At 37.4% G+C, this 18,546-nt stretch overlaps 1 protein-coding gene across 1 annotated transcript in view; it reads left to right on the top strand.

Moving 5' to 3' along the window:
• The window catches only part of igsf9a (immunoglobulin superfamily, member 9a), a 181,162-nt gene that overhangs the window by 62,815 nt on the left and 99,801 nt on the right, over positions 1-18,546 (top strand). Inside the window, exon 4 of the mRNA XM_030150820.1 lies at positions 12,411-12,557. Within this exon, the coding sequence (XP_030006680.1) occupies positions 12,411-12,557 (147 nt within the window). The remainder of the gene's footprint in view (positions 1-12,410; positions 12,558-18,546) is intronic.

Genomic DNA, 18,546 nt, shown 5'->3' with positions numbered 1-18,546 from the left:
CTATGCCCAGGGTATTTCCGAGGCGCAAGTTATACGTCACACTATACGCTGCGCTGTGTGACCGCCCCTTTGATTCCAGAACTCAGGTCCAATGTGGAAAGGTCCAGCCGTCTCACCTGTGTTACTCCTTTGGCTTGACTGTGGAAACTGGTCAATAGTAGAAAAAAGGTGGAATCACCATCTCACCTTTTTTTCTGGGATCTCTGAGTAAAAGTGGCTTATGATTTTAAATGTTCTACCTCTAAATTTCCCAAAATATTTTTCATGCTGACTGTAAATAATACATTTTACCACAACTAACATCTGCTTTCTTCACATCCCATTAAACTTTAAGGAAATATTGATATAAACTACATATGCCGAGTTTCCACTGCCTGGTACTGGCTTGACTCGACTTGGCCTTTTTGTGTTTCCATTACGAAAAAGGACCTGGAATCTGGTACCTGGTACTAGTTTTTTGGTATCACCTCCGCCGAGGTTCCAAGTGATACTAAACCATGACGTGTAAACACTGCAGACCACTGATTGGTCAGACAGTTTTCTCTGTGACCCACCGTTTTACAAAAAACAGATGCAGAAGTTGACAGTAAATATAGCGGTACATTAATCCACATGATAACAGCCCAAAACTACACCATGGTCAGTCGAGGAGATTCAGTCTTTGGTGGCCGACGTAAAAATTCAGACGAGACAACACACAACAAACGAGTTTTCAGCAACTCTCTGAGCAGACGACATGGAAATAATGCGCCACATCGCTATGACGTCCAGGTACTGTAAAGTCAGTAGTATCCTGTAATGGAAACAGTCTCCAGGAATACCGAGTTGAGCTGGTTCCACGTAGTGGAAACGCAGCAATAGATACATATAAACTACATGGACAAAAATATTGGGACACATCATGGCTACAGATATAAGATGTCCTGTTCATGCTGGTTTGAGATATAAACATAATAAACATAACAAGGTGAGAGAGAAACAGTATCTCACTTCTCTGTATGTCCTGTGCATCTAGTGAATTGACAATAAAGCACCTTTGAATCTCTGCAAAAACGGCTGTTAATTCAACTTTCAAACCATCCCATCGTAACATTGAGCAGTGAGGAGTGAAACTTTATCTGCTTCTCTAACTGAAACCTGAATGCCTCAATACAGCAGCGACTTCTGCCAAAGGCTGACATCATCTTGTACAATAGATGAGGCCCTCTCGGAGGAAGAAAAAACATTATCGGGGGCCATAAACGCCTCTTTTGTGCAAAATGGTATCGATTTAAACCCTTTTTCTCATAGTGTCGCGTCAGACCCAACGACTCACCTACAGGCAGATTTCCATACTTTATATCATTAAAAATGTCTCTGAGGTGATTTCAGTGAATGGAAAATCAATGACTGCAGCACATCCTTCACTGTGACTAAAATAGGCATGAAAAACACACAAATAAGACGCAGCTTTTGAAATGTTAAGACTTTCAAGTAAAAGATAACACTTGAAAGGCCCCGTTATTTGGGTTATTTTGTCTTTGTGGTTTTGTTTTCTTGTTTGGTCCTCATGAATTTATTAATAAACCAAACAAGAAAAAGTTCAACCTTGTGAAAATAGTCTAAAACTAAAAAACATTAAAGTTTACATGGTGCATTTAATGAAGGAATAAAACCAAGCAGATAAAATACAGAATACTGGACAAAACACTGCACCAACGTAGATCTGGAGATGTTTTTCCCCCTTTTTTTATTTTATTTTTTATTGTACATTGTTCTATTTTACTGTTACTAAATTACAAGAAGCAAACAGGTTGCAGTTTTAATTTTTGTTGGATCTCAAATATTTGATTTGTCATGAATCAAACCCGCCATTAAGTGAATTAATTTGATATATTACCCAGCCCTGCTACCTCTAGGGTTGAGAATAAGCTACATTTCCAAGACTGAAGTCATAACATTACAAAAAGAAAACAAAAAAGTTGGATATTTTGACAAAAGATAAGTCAATTGTTTTGACTGATCTCAGATTTTTTTTTTTTTATGCACATTTGTCACTGTAATAACATGACATATTCCAAGATTATTTCTTGAGTTTTTAAATATTACCCCATTTTCCTGTTTTGTATTTTTTCCACCTACAAATGGCGTCAATATGCTATCATACCTGACCCCTTGTTTCCATTATGTGACATTTTAATCTCAATATTGAAGTCTTTCTATTTGAATTTTCATCTTGGATTTTTTTCTTCATCTTGACTTGGAAGTCGGCCATTTCGTGAGTCATCGATAGGTTATTTGTTAAGTGTAGTATTTTATTTATTATTTTTACTTGAATCCTTTGCAGTGACTACATTTTTAGACTGTGAAATAAGTGACTTCGTCTGCAGGCTCTTCATTTCAGAATGAACCGTTCCATTGAGCAGAGTGAATGGTTTCCTGTTTCGGTGTCACCTGAGAGTGTATTAAAGGATGAAGCCTCGGGGCGAAGGCTTGGAAACTGTCTGACAAATAAATGCACCAGGTGATGGTGTCGATGTGGGTCTGAAGTGAGCTCATACAGGATATTGTTCGGCTTTGGTCAGTCAAAAAGCTGCTCTTTGGCTAATTTAATGGATTTGGTGAACAGAGGGGAGTGAGGAGTGAGGAGTGAGGAGAAGGAGGAGGGCTGAGCTTCCTGCAGTTAGTGGTGTTGTTAAAGGGGAGGCCGGGCTTTAACCCGCTGTCAGTAACGATTACCTGCCTCGTTCCACTTTCAACGCCTACGTCAGTTTACCTGCACCGTGGTCTTTGTGTTTCAGAGCCTCTACATCTGTAAACAGTGAACGTGGGAGAAAACAAAGCAGTTTCTGCTGAATACAAATAAAGACCTGACTAAAGCCAAGGGCATTAATCAGCTCTTATAACAGTCTTTATTCTTCTGGAAAGTCTTTCTGAAGGATTTGGGCATCTTTCCTGCAGGGATGTGCGCCCGCTCAGCCCCAAAGCATTAGCAAGGTCCACGTCGATGTTTTTCAGTAAGACCTGGCTAGCAGACACATTATTTTCAGCCCAGTGGTGTCACATGGCCAGAGGTCAGGTCAGTCAGGGCCCTCCACAGTGTACAGGGGAATTTCATCTCTTTATGAGGAATGAATTTGTTCACAACACGCATGCATGACTCATCTTTTTTAGATTTGTGCTTTGAGCTGATAGAGGTCAAGATAAAAAAAAAAAAAAAAAAAAAAATCTGTAATAAACTAATTTTCTTGAATCTTTTACTGACTTACCTCTTTTAAAGGGGTCATATTTTGCTAAACCCACTTTTATTAGTCTTTGATGGATTTATTTGCATATTTGGACCCTAATAGTTCATAAAGTTTGAGTTTGAACCTTCCAGGTGCTGAAAAGCTATCTTTATATTCATTTTTGCAAAATCAAGTGGATTTCTACAACCCGTTTTAATTCCTTCTTAATTTGTTACGTCTATAACTAGTTACATCACGACATTTACACATATAAGGTCAAGACTTCTGACGAACATTTCTCTGAGTATGACATCATTGTTTATCAGCAGCAGTGGCTGTAGTCCATACTGAAATTATGTCCAAACTTCGAGCAGATTATTTAAATTGTTCAGTTGTTGGTTGTATTAATGCAGTGGTTCTCAACCTTTTTTGGCTCGTGACCCCATTTTAACCTCACAAATTTCTGACGACCCCAGACATTCAAAACAGAGACATTTTTTTGCTAAAATTAATTTGTTTTTGATCATGAAATAGTTTGCTATACTATGTTGCAAATAAATGTTAATTTTAGACCACATTTAGTCTATATAATGTATATTATTATGGACGGAGGCAGAAAAGCCAGGTGTAGATTACTGCACAAAGTGAGAATTTTATTTTCCATGGTCAGGATATGTACAGTCAGTCCAGCTTGGATTTACAAGGCTGACAATTAATACTGAACAAACAAGAACTCAAACTATGAATTATCAGAGAGCTGCAGCATCTGAAACCGACCACAAAGAACATTTGAAAGATGAACAGTACCACAGTGCGTCAGTTTCAGCTTCACAGTTTGTCATGTCTTTTATGGATTGGGATTGTCTCTCTCAACTCACCATGTATTTTTATTAGTATGTTTTTTTTATTTTTTTTTTTTTATCAATTACTAGAAATTTCAGGCGACCACATTTGAATTCAAGGCGACTCCATGTGGGGTCCCAACCCCAAGGTTGAAAAACACTGTATTAATGAAATCAAGCTGAAAAAGCACACAGTCAACAACTGGAAATGGGGTAGGGTCATGTGCATTTAAAGGGCCAGCGGTCAAAGTGACTTTTCTGGTGTCATTACTCAGACATAGGGTTGAAGATGGACCTGTGGAGTTGAATTAATGAAGAATTCAGACCCAAGCATAGCATTTATAGTTTATGTAGACCACAGGGAAATGTTTTAAAATGCATAATTCCATTTAAAAAAGCAAAATATCACTCCTTTAAACAACAAATTTCACTGTTTTCACTAATGAACTTGATATTAAAAAAAAAGATTTTCACGGGCAACTTAGCATATTACACAAATAAATAAATAGACTAAATAAATATGGTGACAACAGACAGCATTTGGGAACTCTATCAAGTAAAATATGCTCTTCAGTGAAATATTTTCACTGCATTTTGACACTATAAAAGGGAATAGTCAAAATGTTCTGTACTCACTAGACATCTAGCTATGACAGACAGTGAACAGACGAGTCTTCGTTTGACTGAAACTTTTACTCATCATCTTTTTTGTAAAACTGTAACACACAAACAGAATACAGTAATTAGTTCATTATAACAATATCTTCTTTACACTAAAATAACAGTTGTTTACTGCCTAAATGAGAAACTTCTCAAAACATTAGTGTTAATTGGTATTTCAATTGCTTGTACTTTGAATTGACTTGTAAATAAAGCAGTCTGAATTACCTAATTAGCATATGAAGAGTCCGCTAGCTTAATGCTACTTCGATGCTAACGTTTTTTGCATTTTACTTAGAAATACATTTTCATACTCAAACTTTACAACAAACCCATTTATATCTAACTTACAGATCAATAACCCTATCACTATTTCTAAACCTACAAAACTTACAGCCTTATGTGGGCCAAGATGACACAGACGGCTGCTCATCGTGACAGTTTTCACAGCAGACAATATACCACTTCTGCCACAAGAGCGCAGTATGAAAAAAACAAACTTTGCAAAACGTTAGAATAAACATTAAAGATAAACTAACCATAACACAAAAGCCTTACCTCTCCTCACAAGGTCAGAAATGAAGTGAGGAGAATAGTGTGAATCTACAGGAAATGATGACTCTGAAAGGTCAGAGGTCACACAGTGTTCACACAAATTACAAAAATGAAAGCTTTTCAAAATAATGCAAAACAGCTTATAACTACAAAGAAACATTTTGACAAAATCTGAACAAACCAAAAAATTTGTAGGTGTAAACATTGTACATCAGCTAAACATGCACTGCTTTGTGTGTGAACTGATTCATAAAAGAATCTCTCAAGCAAAGACTTGTGGTCCCTCACCATCTACAGGATTTTGTGAAGAGATTCAGAAAGTCCAGGGAAATCTCAGTCAGCAAAGGCCAAGGATAGAGAAACTCTCACATTACCTTGTTGATTTTAGACACATGGGTTCAGAAGGACTTGGAAAACCGCTGTCAATCAACACAGTCAGCAGAAGCATTGACAACCTTCAGAAGTTGAATGGATGAATTCTGTACAGAAAACAGCATGAAGCTCTTTGTACCTGAGCTCATCTCAGATGGACCAAAACACAGTGGAAATGTGCTGTAGCCAGATGAATCTGTTCATGGGAAACAGATGTTGGGTTCAGCCTGATAAAAATGAAAAACACCTTCCAGTTTGGTATCAGCAAAAGGTGCAAAAGCAGCATCTGTTATGGTATGGGGCTGCATCAGTGTGAAGCCACTGGACTTTTATGCTGCATTTCCACTACGTGGAACCAGCTCGACTCAGCTCAGCTAGACTCGGTATTCCTGGAGACCGTTTCCGTTACAAGATACTACCGACTTTACAGTACCTGGTTATCATAGCGATGCAGCGTGTTATTTCCGTGTTGTCTGTTCAGAAAGTTGCTGATAAACTCGCTCGTTGCGTGTTGTCTGAATTTTTACGTTGGCCACCAAAGACTGAATCTCCTCGACCGACCATGGTGTAGTTTTGGGCTGTTATCATGTGAATTAATGTACCGCTATATTTACTGCGCACTTCCGCATCTGTTTTTTGTAAAACAGCGGGTCACAGAGAAAACTGTCTGACCAGTCAGTGGTCTGCAGTGTGTACACGTCACGGTTTCATATCTGGTCCCCAGTCCTGGAGCCTCGGCGGAGGTGATACCAAAAAAGTAGTACTGGGTACCAGATTCCAGGTCTTTTTTCGTAATGGAAATGCAAAAAAAGCCGAGTCGAGTCGAGTCAAGCCGATACCACGTAGTGGAAACGGGGCATTACAGATGCACATACTGCCTTTGTCCCTGAAGTCCAAGCCTCATTCTGCACTGATTCTAACAGCGTCACTTTGTAGTTACAGTTCATGTGCTGGACTGTTCTGACTGCAGTCCAGTCTGTCTCCTATTGACAATCTATGGACTTCATGAGAAGAACAATTAGTTGAGCAGCTCAGGTCATGTAAATGACAAGAAATTAACAATTCTACCTGGAAAATCCCGCAAATGAGTGTCCACTCACCAAAAAATAGAAAACTGTGATAAAACGAAAGGCGATGGAAAGTAGTGGTTAACATGGCTACAGGCTATATTTGTTTATATACAAAATATAAATTTATGAATTATTTTGTCGGCTAAATAAAGGTTCAAATGAATTAAGAAATCACATTTAACTTTCCCTGAAATGTGGCTTGTACATACAGTACCTGTGATTATATAACCACATAGAAAGGCTTATCTCTTCCTATACTTTGAGTGATATACTTGAAAATTACCAGGTATATACTTGACAATTTTTTAATTAAGTATGTAATGTATATGTATAAATATGAAAAGGTCACAAGTCAATTTAGACAAATTGACTTTTAAAGCATGATTTCAAACCCTGCGTTTTTAGAAATGGAATATGATGAAATTGCTTTTTTAAGAAACAATATGAAATCTATGAAATTAAAATAAATATATACGTTTTTTAACTATTGTAATTATGGGATAAGGTTAATTTTGTATTGCGTGTAATGTAAATGTTTTATATCGTGTGCGCACCTAGCTTGTAGCTAACTCTGGTGCAAAGCATCTTTTCTCTTTGAGATTCATGTGTACATTGTCCATGACTAAGCAAAAGAAAATCACTCAGCTATAGTCATTCAAGTAGGACTGCATTTCTCAGAAAAGAGAACTGGAGTCTAAATGATGAAAACTGGAAATAATAAGTGTAGCACAGCCTTCAAACTGAACAAAACAAACAATGAAGCAGCTTTTGACATGTGTTTTTATTTGTCAGTAAATGATCTGCTTCTTCAACTTAACAGCTTAGGAGAACTCTAGATCCTATATGTTCATCTGGTGTCATTCGAAGGAGCACAAATATAAGCTTGAGAAAACTCTGTAAATGAACGCAGACTTGGTGGAGGCCTGTTTATGTCCCTGAACCGTCTTCCCCCACAGATTAAAATATAGATGTAAAAGAGCTTCTCTCTAAGGAAATGAAGTCAAATCAGTCCACATTCTCTAAGTCATTCAGCCGTGCTTTTGCAAGTAACATCTGATTCGTTGGTCACAAACTTGTTCTCATATTTTCATCTGTTCTTTTCGAAAACTTTGCTGCAAATACAAATCCATTCATTGATGTCACTTTACCGTCTCTGACTCAATGTTGTGCTTATTTGTATGTGATTTATTCTTCGTCATTCCATATTATTTTCACGTTGCTCTTCTTAACCCTTTCATGCACAGTGGTCACGCCACTGGACAGTTATTCTCCAGCTGTTCTCATGTATATTCATTGGTTTTGTTGTTTTAGTTCCATATCAGCCAACACAGTAGACACTTATACACCATCCCATAATACAGTGACATTCATACTATTACTGTAACTTTGCTGTTGTAGATAACCTGATCTGCAGTAACATGTTTGAGTGTAAATCAATTGCTTGTTATAGTTACTAAACTGCAATTAATGTTTTTTTTTTTTTAATAAAAAGTTGTTGTTGTTGTTGTTGTTGTTTTTTTCATATTATCTCCGTGAAGTGAGTAATGACTAGTATTAGAGTATGTTAAAATGTGAGAAAACAGCAGATTAGCAGCATTAAATATATTTTTATTTCGTAGTTTTCACACAATATATCAGTAAATATATATTTCTTTGCTTTAAAAATCAAACACATGGTGTCCAGCTGTGTGGATATTTTTGGAACTCCATGAAAAATAGATTCATGAAAAAATTTCCAATTGTTTTTTTTTGTTATGCCTAAAGAGGAATAAAAACACTCAGGAAACTAGAAGCACTCGGAGAGCGCAGACCTCCGCCAAGGCTGATCAGTGGCCCCCCCCGTGGGCCCCCCCACGCCAAGGAGGTTATGTTTTTGCCAGGGTTTGTTTGTTTGTCTGTCTGTCTGTTTGTCTGTCCGTTAGTGTGCAACATAACTCAAAAAGCTATGGACAGATTTTGATGAAATTTTCAGGGTTTGTTGGAAATGGGCCCCCCCGTGGGCCCCCCCACCCCCGATCACCACCAAAATTTAATCATTTCTTCCTTATCCCATTTCCAACAAACCCTGAAAATTTCATCAAAATCTGTCCATAACTTTTTGAGTTATGTTGCACACTAACGGACAGACAAACAGACAGACAGACAAACAAACAAACCCTGGCAAAAACATAACCTCCTTGGCGGAGGTAATAAATCTTGATTAAGGTTGTCATAATTGATGCATGAAAGGGTTAAACCTACATGTATGTGTTTATAAGCAGTTATTAATCAACATCTGTGATTTGGAGTCATTTGGATCATGTTTTGTTTCATCCACATTTAAAAGTCAGGCTAAAGCAGGTTAACTCACTTAATTAGTCCTGTGGTGAAATTCAGTCCCTTCATTTTACCAATCCTAACACACACAGCACCTAGCTTTAGTGTTAGCAATTAGCACATGAGGAGCAGTGAGCTGCCATTGAAAGTCCTCAAGGACCTACTCCAGATCTTCATCAGTACCTTGATCCTGAATGAACCTGTGTATATGGAAGGGAAAACTGGAGGAAACCTGGGAGAATCAACAAACTCAACACAAAAAGGCCCTGGTCCCACTGGGAATTGAACACAGAGCCTGTTGCCTGTGACGTTTGGTCAAAAACCGTAGAGGCTGAACTGGTTATACATGAGTTTTAAAAGCATTTCAGAACTTGTGTCATGATATTGAATGGATTTTCACTGCAAGAGCAAACTAAAGACATCCTTCCAAAGAGCTAAATCTCAACAGATGATGAGATAAACCTGACCTCCATGGCAGCAAACCACAAAGACACACTTTTTCCATCTGTCAACAGAATCTGTAGTTCTCTATGTGGTAGCCTTTGAATAAGATCTAAGATATCCTTGACTGTCCAGATTTGTCTTGAGCAATGATACCACATAGAAGCTGCAATGGGAAAGGCAAATAATACACTTATGACACAACACTGTAGTCTGATCCCTACGTCGGCAGGCAGGAAATACAAATGACAGCATAAAAGCATATACATACCAATAAAATAACATACATATGAATAGTGAGCCTTGACATCAGATCTGAGGGATAATGTCGACAAATTTATGTGAAAACTTGCTGCACGAAACAGTGATATAAGGATTTATTTCTAAACCACCAGAGGTCACCGGGTTACACTCATTCCGTGTACCAATAGGGCTTTATGCACCTATATCACATACCCTACTGGTTACATTATAAAGTACATCTGGTCAACTGCTAAAAGGGTTAATGCAAATATCTAATAGGCTGATATATATATATATATATATATATATATATATATATATATATATGTGTGTGTATATATATATATATATATATATATATATATATGTATATATATATATATACAGGGTGGGGAAGCAAAATTTCCAATATTTTGAGGCAGGGATTGAAAGACAGTGTCTGACCAGTTAGTTTATTGAAAGTCATGAGAATTTATTTGCCACAAGAAAATTTACATAATAGAAAATGTTTTTATTCTATGTGTCCTCCTTCTTTCTCAATAACTGCCTTCACACGCTTCCTGAAACTTGCGCAAGTGTTCCTCAAATATTCGGGTGACAACTTCTTCCATTGTTCTTTAATAGTATCTTCCAGACTTTCTCGTAATAGTTTTGCTCATAGTCATTCTCTTCTTTCCATTATAAACAGTCTTTATGGACACTCCAACTATTTTTGAAATCTCCTTTGGTGTGACGAGTGCATTCAGCAAATCACACACTCTTTGACGTTTGCTTTCCTGATTACTCATATGGGCAAAAGTTTCTGAAAAGGTATGGATAATAGTGTTAGGTATGATTATGACATCAGTATATGTTTGGTTTCAAAACAATTGACGTAGTGCATGCTAAGAAAAAACAACTAAGTGTTCATTGTAAATTTTGCTTCCTCATCCTGTGTGTATATATATATATATATATATATATATATATATATATATATATATACATATATATATATATATATATATATATATATAGAGAGAGAGAGAGAGAGAGAGAGAGAGAGAGAGAGAGAGAGAGAGAGAGAGAGAGAAACATATAAGGTGTACACTCATTGGCCACTTTATTAGGTACACTTACTAGTACTAGCAAGATGTACCTAATTAAGTGGCCGTGAATGTACACCTTAAATATATCTGCACGTGTGAATTGGGATGTAATGCTATAATTGTTTTGATTTCTTCATTTTCCCTCGCCACACATTCTTACACTGGAGTTATTTTTCTTAAGTCTTCACTTTGGCGTTTTAAGATGTTTTAAATTATTTAGGTTTCGGTGGCATTAAATGCTATTTATGTGTGAATACAGAGAAACCTCTTTCCTTTTGGCAAAATATCTGTTGTAGTGTAGACAGGGTGATTCAGAAAACAGTTTTTTTATTCCACCATGAGCTTTTATAACACACTTTAACATAATTTTACTGGATAACTGCATGTTCCTCTGTTGCACAGTGTTCCTTGGTTTCCTCTAGTGTTTTGTGATGACAAGGAGGAGTTTGGTTTGGAAATGGAAATGTTGTTGTTGCATTCGCATCAACCATGGAAGGCTGGGTTTTCTTAAGTCTTATGCACTTTTGGTTTGTTTACACAGTGAAAACTCATCAAAGCGTGCGTTGAATGTTTGCTCGCATTCATTTTCACCCTCTCAAATATGCACAGGACTAAACACAAAGGCAACCGAATGTTTGCAGAGAAACAAATGGGCAGGAGCTGTGTTTCCCTGCCTCTCATGTAGCCTCACACTCAATTTACCTTGCATTCAAATCTCTTGCAATCATGCATTTTTCACATGGCAGCAGTTGTGGCTTTAGGTCATGCTCTCACTCCACCCCCGCCCTTCGCTTCCCTTTTTTTCTAACTCCCACAATATCCCTACCTCAGCACAACCTTCCCTCTTAGGTGCTATGGTGACCTATATCACACTGAGCCAGTAAACACACGAGAGGAAAAAAACCCCACCAAGGGTCAAAGGGTAGGATTTTGAAATGCACTAAATCCCATGAGTTTATGCTTGTGTGCACGTTGCTCCACTTTATCTCCCTCCTCCTCTTTTTCCCAGTGGATTTAGTCCCTTTTGGAAAAGCAAATAGGGTGTGTTATCACTGCCAACATACCAACTCCGACTTCCTGGTTCTCTTGGACAGTCCCTTCCTGCAAAAAAAAAAAAAAAAAAAAAAAAAAAAATCAGAGCTTCTGTTAATAATTACCACCGTTGCTGCAGGAAGATGCTGTTTGTGAGTTTTTATTTATTTCAGAGATGGTGCAGAGACTGGATCTAACGGCCTCACACACTGATTTTATTGACAGTTTGTCTTCGGCCTCCGTGTTGTCAGGTCACTGGACAATTGTCTCTGTGGGGAAAATGTAAAAACAGGATGGACATGGAGAGGCTGCGGGCTGCATACGAAAAAAGATAAAGGGTTGATCTTACAAGCTACGCCACGGCCTGAGGGAGCCGTCACCTGGCAACCTGGAGATCACATTTCTAAGATTGTGTGTGTGTGTGTGTGTTTCAGGCAAGGTTTGAGGACAGTGTTCTTTCGCAGCTTGTTCGACACAACTGTTACACATGCTAACCCCCCGACCCGAGCGATGACAAGTGGAATCAGCATCCATGCCTCCCCTCACACCTTTTCACCCGTGCTCTTGGTTTGTTTTTTTTTGCAGGGAGAGTATCTCTGGTACGAATCACCGCCCTCAGGCTTCAGGCCCTGCAGCTGGATGACCAGGGCTCGTACGAGTGTCGAATCCTCTTACTGAATAAACCCACGGATGAGCTCCGAAACGGCACATGGACGCAGCTCTCTGTAACCGGTGAGGCTTCCTCAGGCTGTCCGCAGTCTCCTGACCTGACTTCTGACTTCATATTGAGCTCAAAGTCTGGTTAATATCTGAAATCCAAATGTAAACAGCAGGATTTTCCCCTCGATCGCATTCAGAAGCTCATCTGGGAGCAGACAATATGATTTAGTCCACAGATCTATGGTGGGCCGACGTCTCCAAGTCTCAGTCAAAACAAAATAAATCCTCAAAATCTTCTTTCAAATCAAATCCACCAGCAATATAGGAACACAAATTCTCAATCTTGTATTATTTCCTGATGTTGTCCCACTGATGTTGATTTAAATTCAAATAGTTTGTGGTGAAGATAGTTTATGTTGTATAATACACAGCACAGTTACTGCCTAATGTTCATATCAGTACTATTTGAACTGTCTGAGGCCCAGAGCAGTGTTTCAGACCTCTTCCTCTGCAGTATTTATTCTGTTTTGTGTCATTTTATATCAGAATTCTTTGAAGAAGCCAATGTTTTATCTGGCTCTTTTGAAAGTCCAGATTTTGCATTTTCTTTGTTTGAGCACGGACCATTTTACTGCAATTGAAAGTAAAAATGATGGGGTTTTTTTGTTTGTTTTTTTTACTGTGAACACTAAAGAAAGTCAGTTTCCAGCTTCGAGATGACATTTTTCTCTATATCTAAACTTTACTAAGGAAGTGAAAGATCTTCATTTCAATATTTTTTTGGATGTTTTCCAGGGTTTTTAATTGACCATATACAGATGTCCAAAAAAACTCACATTATCAACTAAACTAACGCAAACAGTCACACGTGTTTGCATAAATTACGGAGGCTCTTAATATCCAAATGAGACAGAAAACAGTGATTAGTCTGTGATCACTGTGATTAGTCTGAAATAACACCATCATCAACTGTGAAATAAGAAAAAGAACATTTATTTATTTACAACTACATAATAACAAACAGATGACCAATCATGTGACTTGAATATTCTCTACATTAGAATTTAGGCTATCTGAAGAGATTTCTGTTTCCTCTATGAGCATTTGCTCATCTGAAAAAAAAAGGCAAATTCATGAAGATTTTGTTTATATTGCATCATTTCTGTAACCATTTTTTCATGTTAAATGTCAAAATGTGCACAAAATTAATTTAAGGAAGCGTGCCAATTCATTTTTTTTTTTTTTAACCTTTATTTAACCAGGAAGTCTCTTGAGATGAAATCTCTTTTTCGAGGGAGACCTGACCAAGAGGCACATCAGTACAATACAAATGAACTAACAGAGTATAAAGCTACATACAATTAAGACAACATAAAATGACTAGAAACATAAAAGCTAAAAACCAGTTTAAGAAAAGCAGTTACACACTTCTGTTAGACAGTTTGACAGAAGAGATTTGAATTCAGCCAAGGTAATGAAATGCTGAAGCTGTAGTGAGTTTTGCAAATTGTTCCATGAGCAAGTTCCATCGTAGGAAAAAGCTGTTTTACCATGTTTATATGCACAAAATATTCACATTTTTATTATTTTTATTTACCTTTATTTAACCAGGAAAACCTCATTGAGAATAAAAATCTCTTTTTCAAGAGTGTCCTGGCCAAGATGGGCAGCAGTAAATTAAATAGTTACAAACACGAACTTTCATACATAAAAACAAATACAAGTTTTCAATACATAAAAAAGCACATAATCAAGTCAAACCTTCCAAAGTCAACTTTGCTAAAAGTGCCCATGAGATGAAGATAAAGTGTGTCAGACAAAACATCTGCAGCCAGATGTCTCTGTCTCTAAGTCATACAACATCCTCTTGAAAGTGTCCAGCGAAACCAGATCTTTAAGTTTCAGGTCTTTTTGTAGTTCGTTCCAGGTGAATCGAGCCGCAAATCTGAAGGCCTTTTCCCCTTGTTCAGTTCTAACTACAGGAACAGACAAAAAGAAAAGATCCTGAGAACAAAGATTATAAGTGTCTATGGTTCTCTGACTGATGTAGGTCAGAAGGTAGGATGGGAGCAGACCTAGAACTTATAAATTAAAATACGCCAGTGACTAAGTCTGCGAGCCGACAAAGAAGACCATCCAACACAAGCATAAAGCAAACAGTGATGAGTGAGCGAATTGAATTTGCCTAATTCCAAATAAGAAAAGGAAAAAAAGCTAATTATTTTCATGACTAATCAAAATTATCACTATAATTTATGTTGACATGCATATTTAATATAATATTAATAAACTTTTTTTTTTTTTTTTATAGTGTTGCAGATGCTCCAGATAAAAAAAAGCATCTGGGAAAAGTCTGTGTGTTGACATTGCCTGTCATAAAGTTTAACAGTGGGTTTATTTCTCATTCTGAAATGTGGACTTTGGATTTTTCCATCTGTACCAGAGAGGAAACAGGAGGCTATGTGTCACCTGCAGTAAAACATGAAGATTTGACATATTCTGCATGTGCTGTACACACCTTCAATGGATCCACTTGAAAACACAGTTTTAGCACAAATATCCTAGTCAGAAAAAGGTGTCAAAATGAATAGATGGATGGATGGACAGACAGATGGATGGATGAGTTTAGTGTCATTTTGTTTCTCACATCCACCATGAATGATAGTCAGTGTGCAAATAAAGTGTGTGAATTAGTCTTAAGATAACATTTTAACCATAAGTCCAACTAACCATGTTAATAATAAACTAGACTAAACCAGGTCAATATTAATGAAAATAAATAAATAAATAAATAAATTAATTTAAAAAAATGACCCACAAATGCTATTTGAGGCCTTTTATACTGATCTCTGTGGGGAAAACACTGTTTAACATCAGAATAGTCCTGGTTCTCATGATGACCTGAAGATGAACCTACCACAGGACGAATAATAATCAGAATAAGAATGGAATATTACTGTGACTGTAAGTGTACTCAGTTTTTGTGTTGAGAAAAACTGGATCTGAATGTAAACCTCTTTAAAGCTCGCCTTCAACTTTTGCCCCTCAACGTGTAAAAAAATCAAATGGTTTGGATTAAAATCATTTGGAGAACGTTGGACTTTATTGACTGTGGTTTTGGAACTGAGTCTGACTCCACTTATCAAACACATTTATAGGTATAAATAATACATAACTGTAAAATATAAAAAATGCATCGCTGTTTTTGTGCTTTGAAGTTTGGTGTTATTTGGGAAAAGCTTCACTACGAGTGGAGTGTACGTTGTAGATCAAACGGTTCCAGGGCGCCGGGCGGAGGCAGCGTTGGGTGAAAGATCAGAGCTGTAATAGACGGTGACTGTGTACTTGAGGCTTTGAGTGGGACTTCACAGATGTACCCTGCAGGTACGCTCTTTATATCCCCATTGTCTGGGTTCGGCAGCAAACTTAGTAAATGGCCTTCAAACTCCAAAAGCAGAGTTCAAAGAAGTGTTAAAATGCTGTTGGTCTGACACAAAACCTTTTGTCTCGTTAAGGTAAATGTAATGGACTGATTGTTGTGCAGGGTTTTGATACATTTCACTTCACCTTGCACCACTGTGTACAGATAAAAAGAACGCAAACTCCTCCTTTAATTCAGCCACCAAAGAAAAAAAATAGCAAAAGAAAAATTTATTTTGAAAGTAACCAACCTCATCTCTACATGTGTTTGCACTTTTAGGCTGATTTTGCCCATTTTAAGTCTCCGTGCAGATATTGAGAGCATCTCTGCAGAAGACTTAGCGTCTAAACCCTTTGGCTGTCATTTGTATGCTGATATAATGTGTAATCTTGTTACTGAGGTTGATTAAAGCACTAAAGCCTTGGATATTTTTGACCTTGTAAAAGCTGACAGTAAGTCTACTTACTGCTGTGAATTCTGTTTTTCTATTTGTTCTTTGCTAACAGGAAGCTGAACAGAGCTGAGATTGCAGCTCAAAGAATCAGCCTTAATTTGTCTTGAAAACCATGAGAATTCAGTGGTACATTCATTAAACAGATTTTAATTACACTCAGGTGGGGTCCTATGTGTGTGTGTGTGTATATATATATATATATATATCATGACGCATTTGTATTTAGGTGTATGTGGGTGTATGTATATATGTGTGTATGCACGTATAGATGTATATATGTATGTATGTATGCATGTATAAAAACAACAATTCTAATTAGACCCACTCTAGATATGACCATGCCATGTTAATAAAGGCATTTTAATGTTTAAAGAGTGCCTTGGATTTTTCTTCCAGGTACATATCTACTTTATTTATCCCTTTTTCCAAAGAGCACCTCGAACAAACTCTTTTTTTGGTCCGAGAAGCATTCCTTCTCATGAAATTTTTTTTACAATAATTCTGATTGTTTAGATATTTTTTTGCACTACTACTGTAAAAAAACTCAATAAAAAATAACTGTGGAAAAATATACTCAAATATACTCAAAAGTATACTCAGGTGCAGGGCTGGACTGGCCATATGGAATATTGGGGCCGAATGAAAGGCTGTAGTTTTGTTTTGTTGTTTTTTTGTAACTACAGTAACCCTCCTGGCCCGGGCAGATAGACATGTATTTGGCCCGGTGGTTTGTCTTTCATCTAAATGGTCCATCCTTGGCCTTGAGTAGCACCAGCCCACAGAGCTGCAGACTCAGCATAGAGGTGACAGTTGGTCCACTGGCTTGTCCGTTTTCAGAATACCTGGCCCAGTCGCCCTATGAAAGAGGCTACAGCGGGCCAGGAGTCCCACCCCCTCATCCAATCACCTTTATGAAAAAAGTACTAAGAGAGTTATCAGAGAGATAGTGGTATCAATTTACCAACAAAAAGAAATTAGTAAAATGGAAAGGTGACAAAAAAATGCAAAGGCGGTGCCGCAAAATTGAGGGAGAAGAAAAGAAGCTCTAACAGCTGAGGCTGCAACGAGTAAAAAAACAGTCAGATGATGTATGCTGCAGGGTGCGGGGCTAGTAGCAACATCGATGCCGCTTCAAACCACCAGTGAAACCACCAGTAAAATGGTACATGAGCCCGAGAATGAAATAGAAAATGTTGAGGCAGACGTTACACCGTGTGAAGGAGGTGGTGATGTTGTGGTCAGCTGAATAACACACATCTGCTTTACTTTCAACATTATCATGTTATATACAGTTGACATCAATCAACTGATTATACAATAATACAATACAATAATATTGTAACAGTAAAAAGGGATATTGTTCAGTAAAAGTGGTGGTATTAAGGGCTTGTGTGTATGTACGTTAACATGGTGAGTTGGTCCAGCACCTGCGTGCGGGTTGTGGTGGGTCGTTCTGGACCAAAAAGTCCAGGGCTGAATTTTCGTGCCAGTCCAGTCCTGTTCAGGTGTACTTATACCTTATTGATGAGAATATTATGTAATAATTACACTTCCACTCAGGCTTCCATCTTGACTTAAACTGTACAAGCTAGAATGCGTTTAGCTTCCATTATATTTGTACATTCAATTTTTTTTTTTTCTGATTGTTCTAATGTTACTTCAGGCCTTTTTTTTATTTTTGATTTGCCATCCATTTTTAATATGAACAGGAGTAAATAAAAATACAAAACAAAAAAAAAAAACATCTGATGACCACCAGGGTGTCACCATACTTAAAATGTGTACATACAATGCTAATGTTAAACAATTTTTTTTTTCTAATGTTTATGAAAACACCAACATTTGGAAAAACTTGTAGAATTTTCCATAGAGGAAATTGAAACACCTTTTCATATAAATAATGACCTAGTAAAATGAGTTGTAAATCTGTTTTCATAACACATCTGATACAGTAGGTTGTGATGAAGAGACATCTGTGGAAAAGACATCACAGCCATTTTAGATGAAAATCAACCACTCTGCTTCTTCTGCTCTGTGTATTTTGAGTCCTGTGTAATGTCTGCAGCGCCACCCACTGGAAACACAACACTGTCTAGATTATTGACTCCAAGCAAGTCACATGGAATCACATGGAATTTAAAGTTTTGTTTTTGCCAACTTGTGAAAAGTTTGCTTCACTCAACATT

The sequence above is a fragment of the Sphaeramia orbicularis genome, chromosome 12 (assembly GCF_902148855.1).
Source record: "Sphaeramia orbicularis chromosome 12, fSphaOr1.1, whole genome shotgun sequence".
In the NCBI taxonomy this organism is placed as follows: domain Eukaryota; kingdom Metazoa; phylum Chordata; class Actinopteri; order Kurtiformes; family Apogonidae; genus Sphaeramia; species Sphaeramia orbicularis.
Note: the sequence above shows the minus strand (reverse complement) of the source record. Positions and strands in the feature narration are given on the sequence as shown.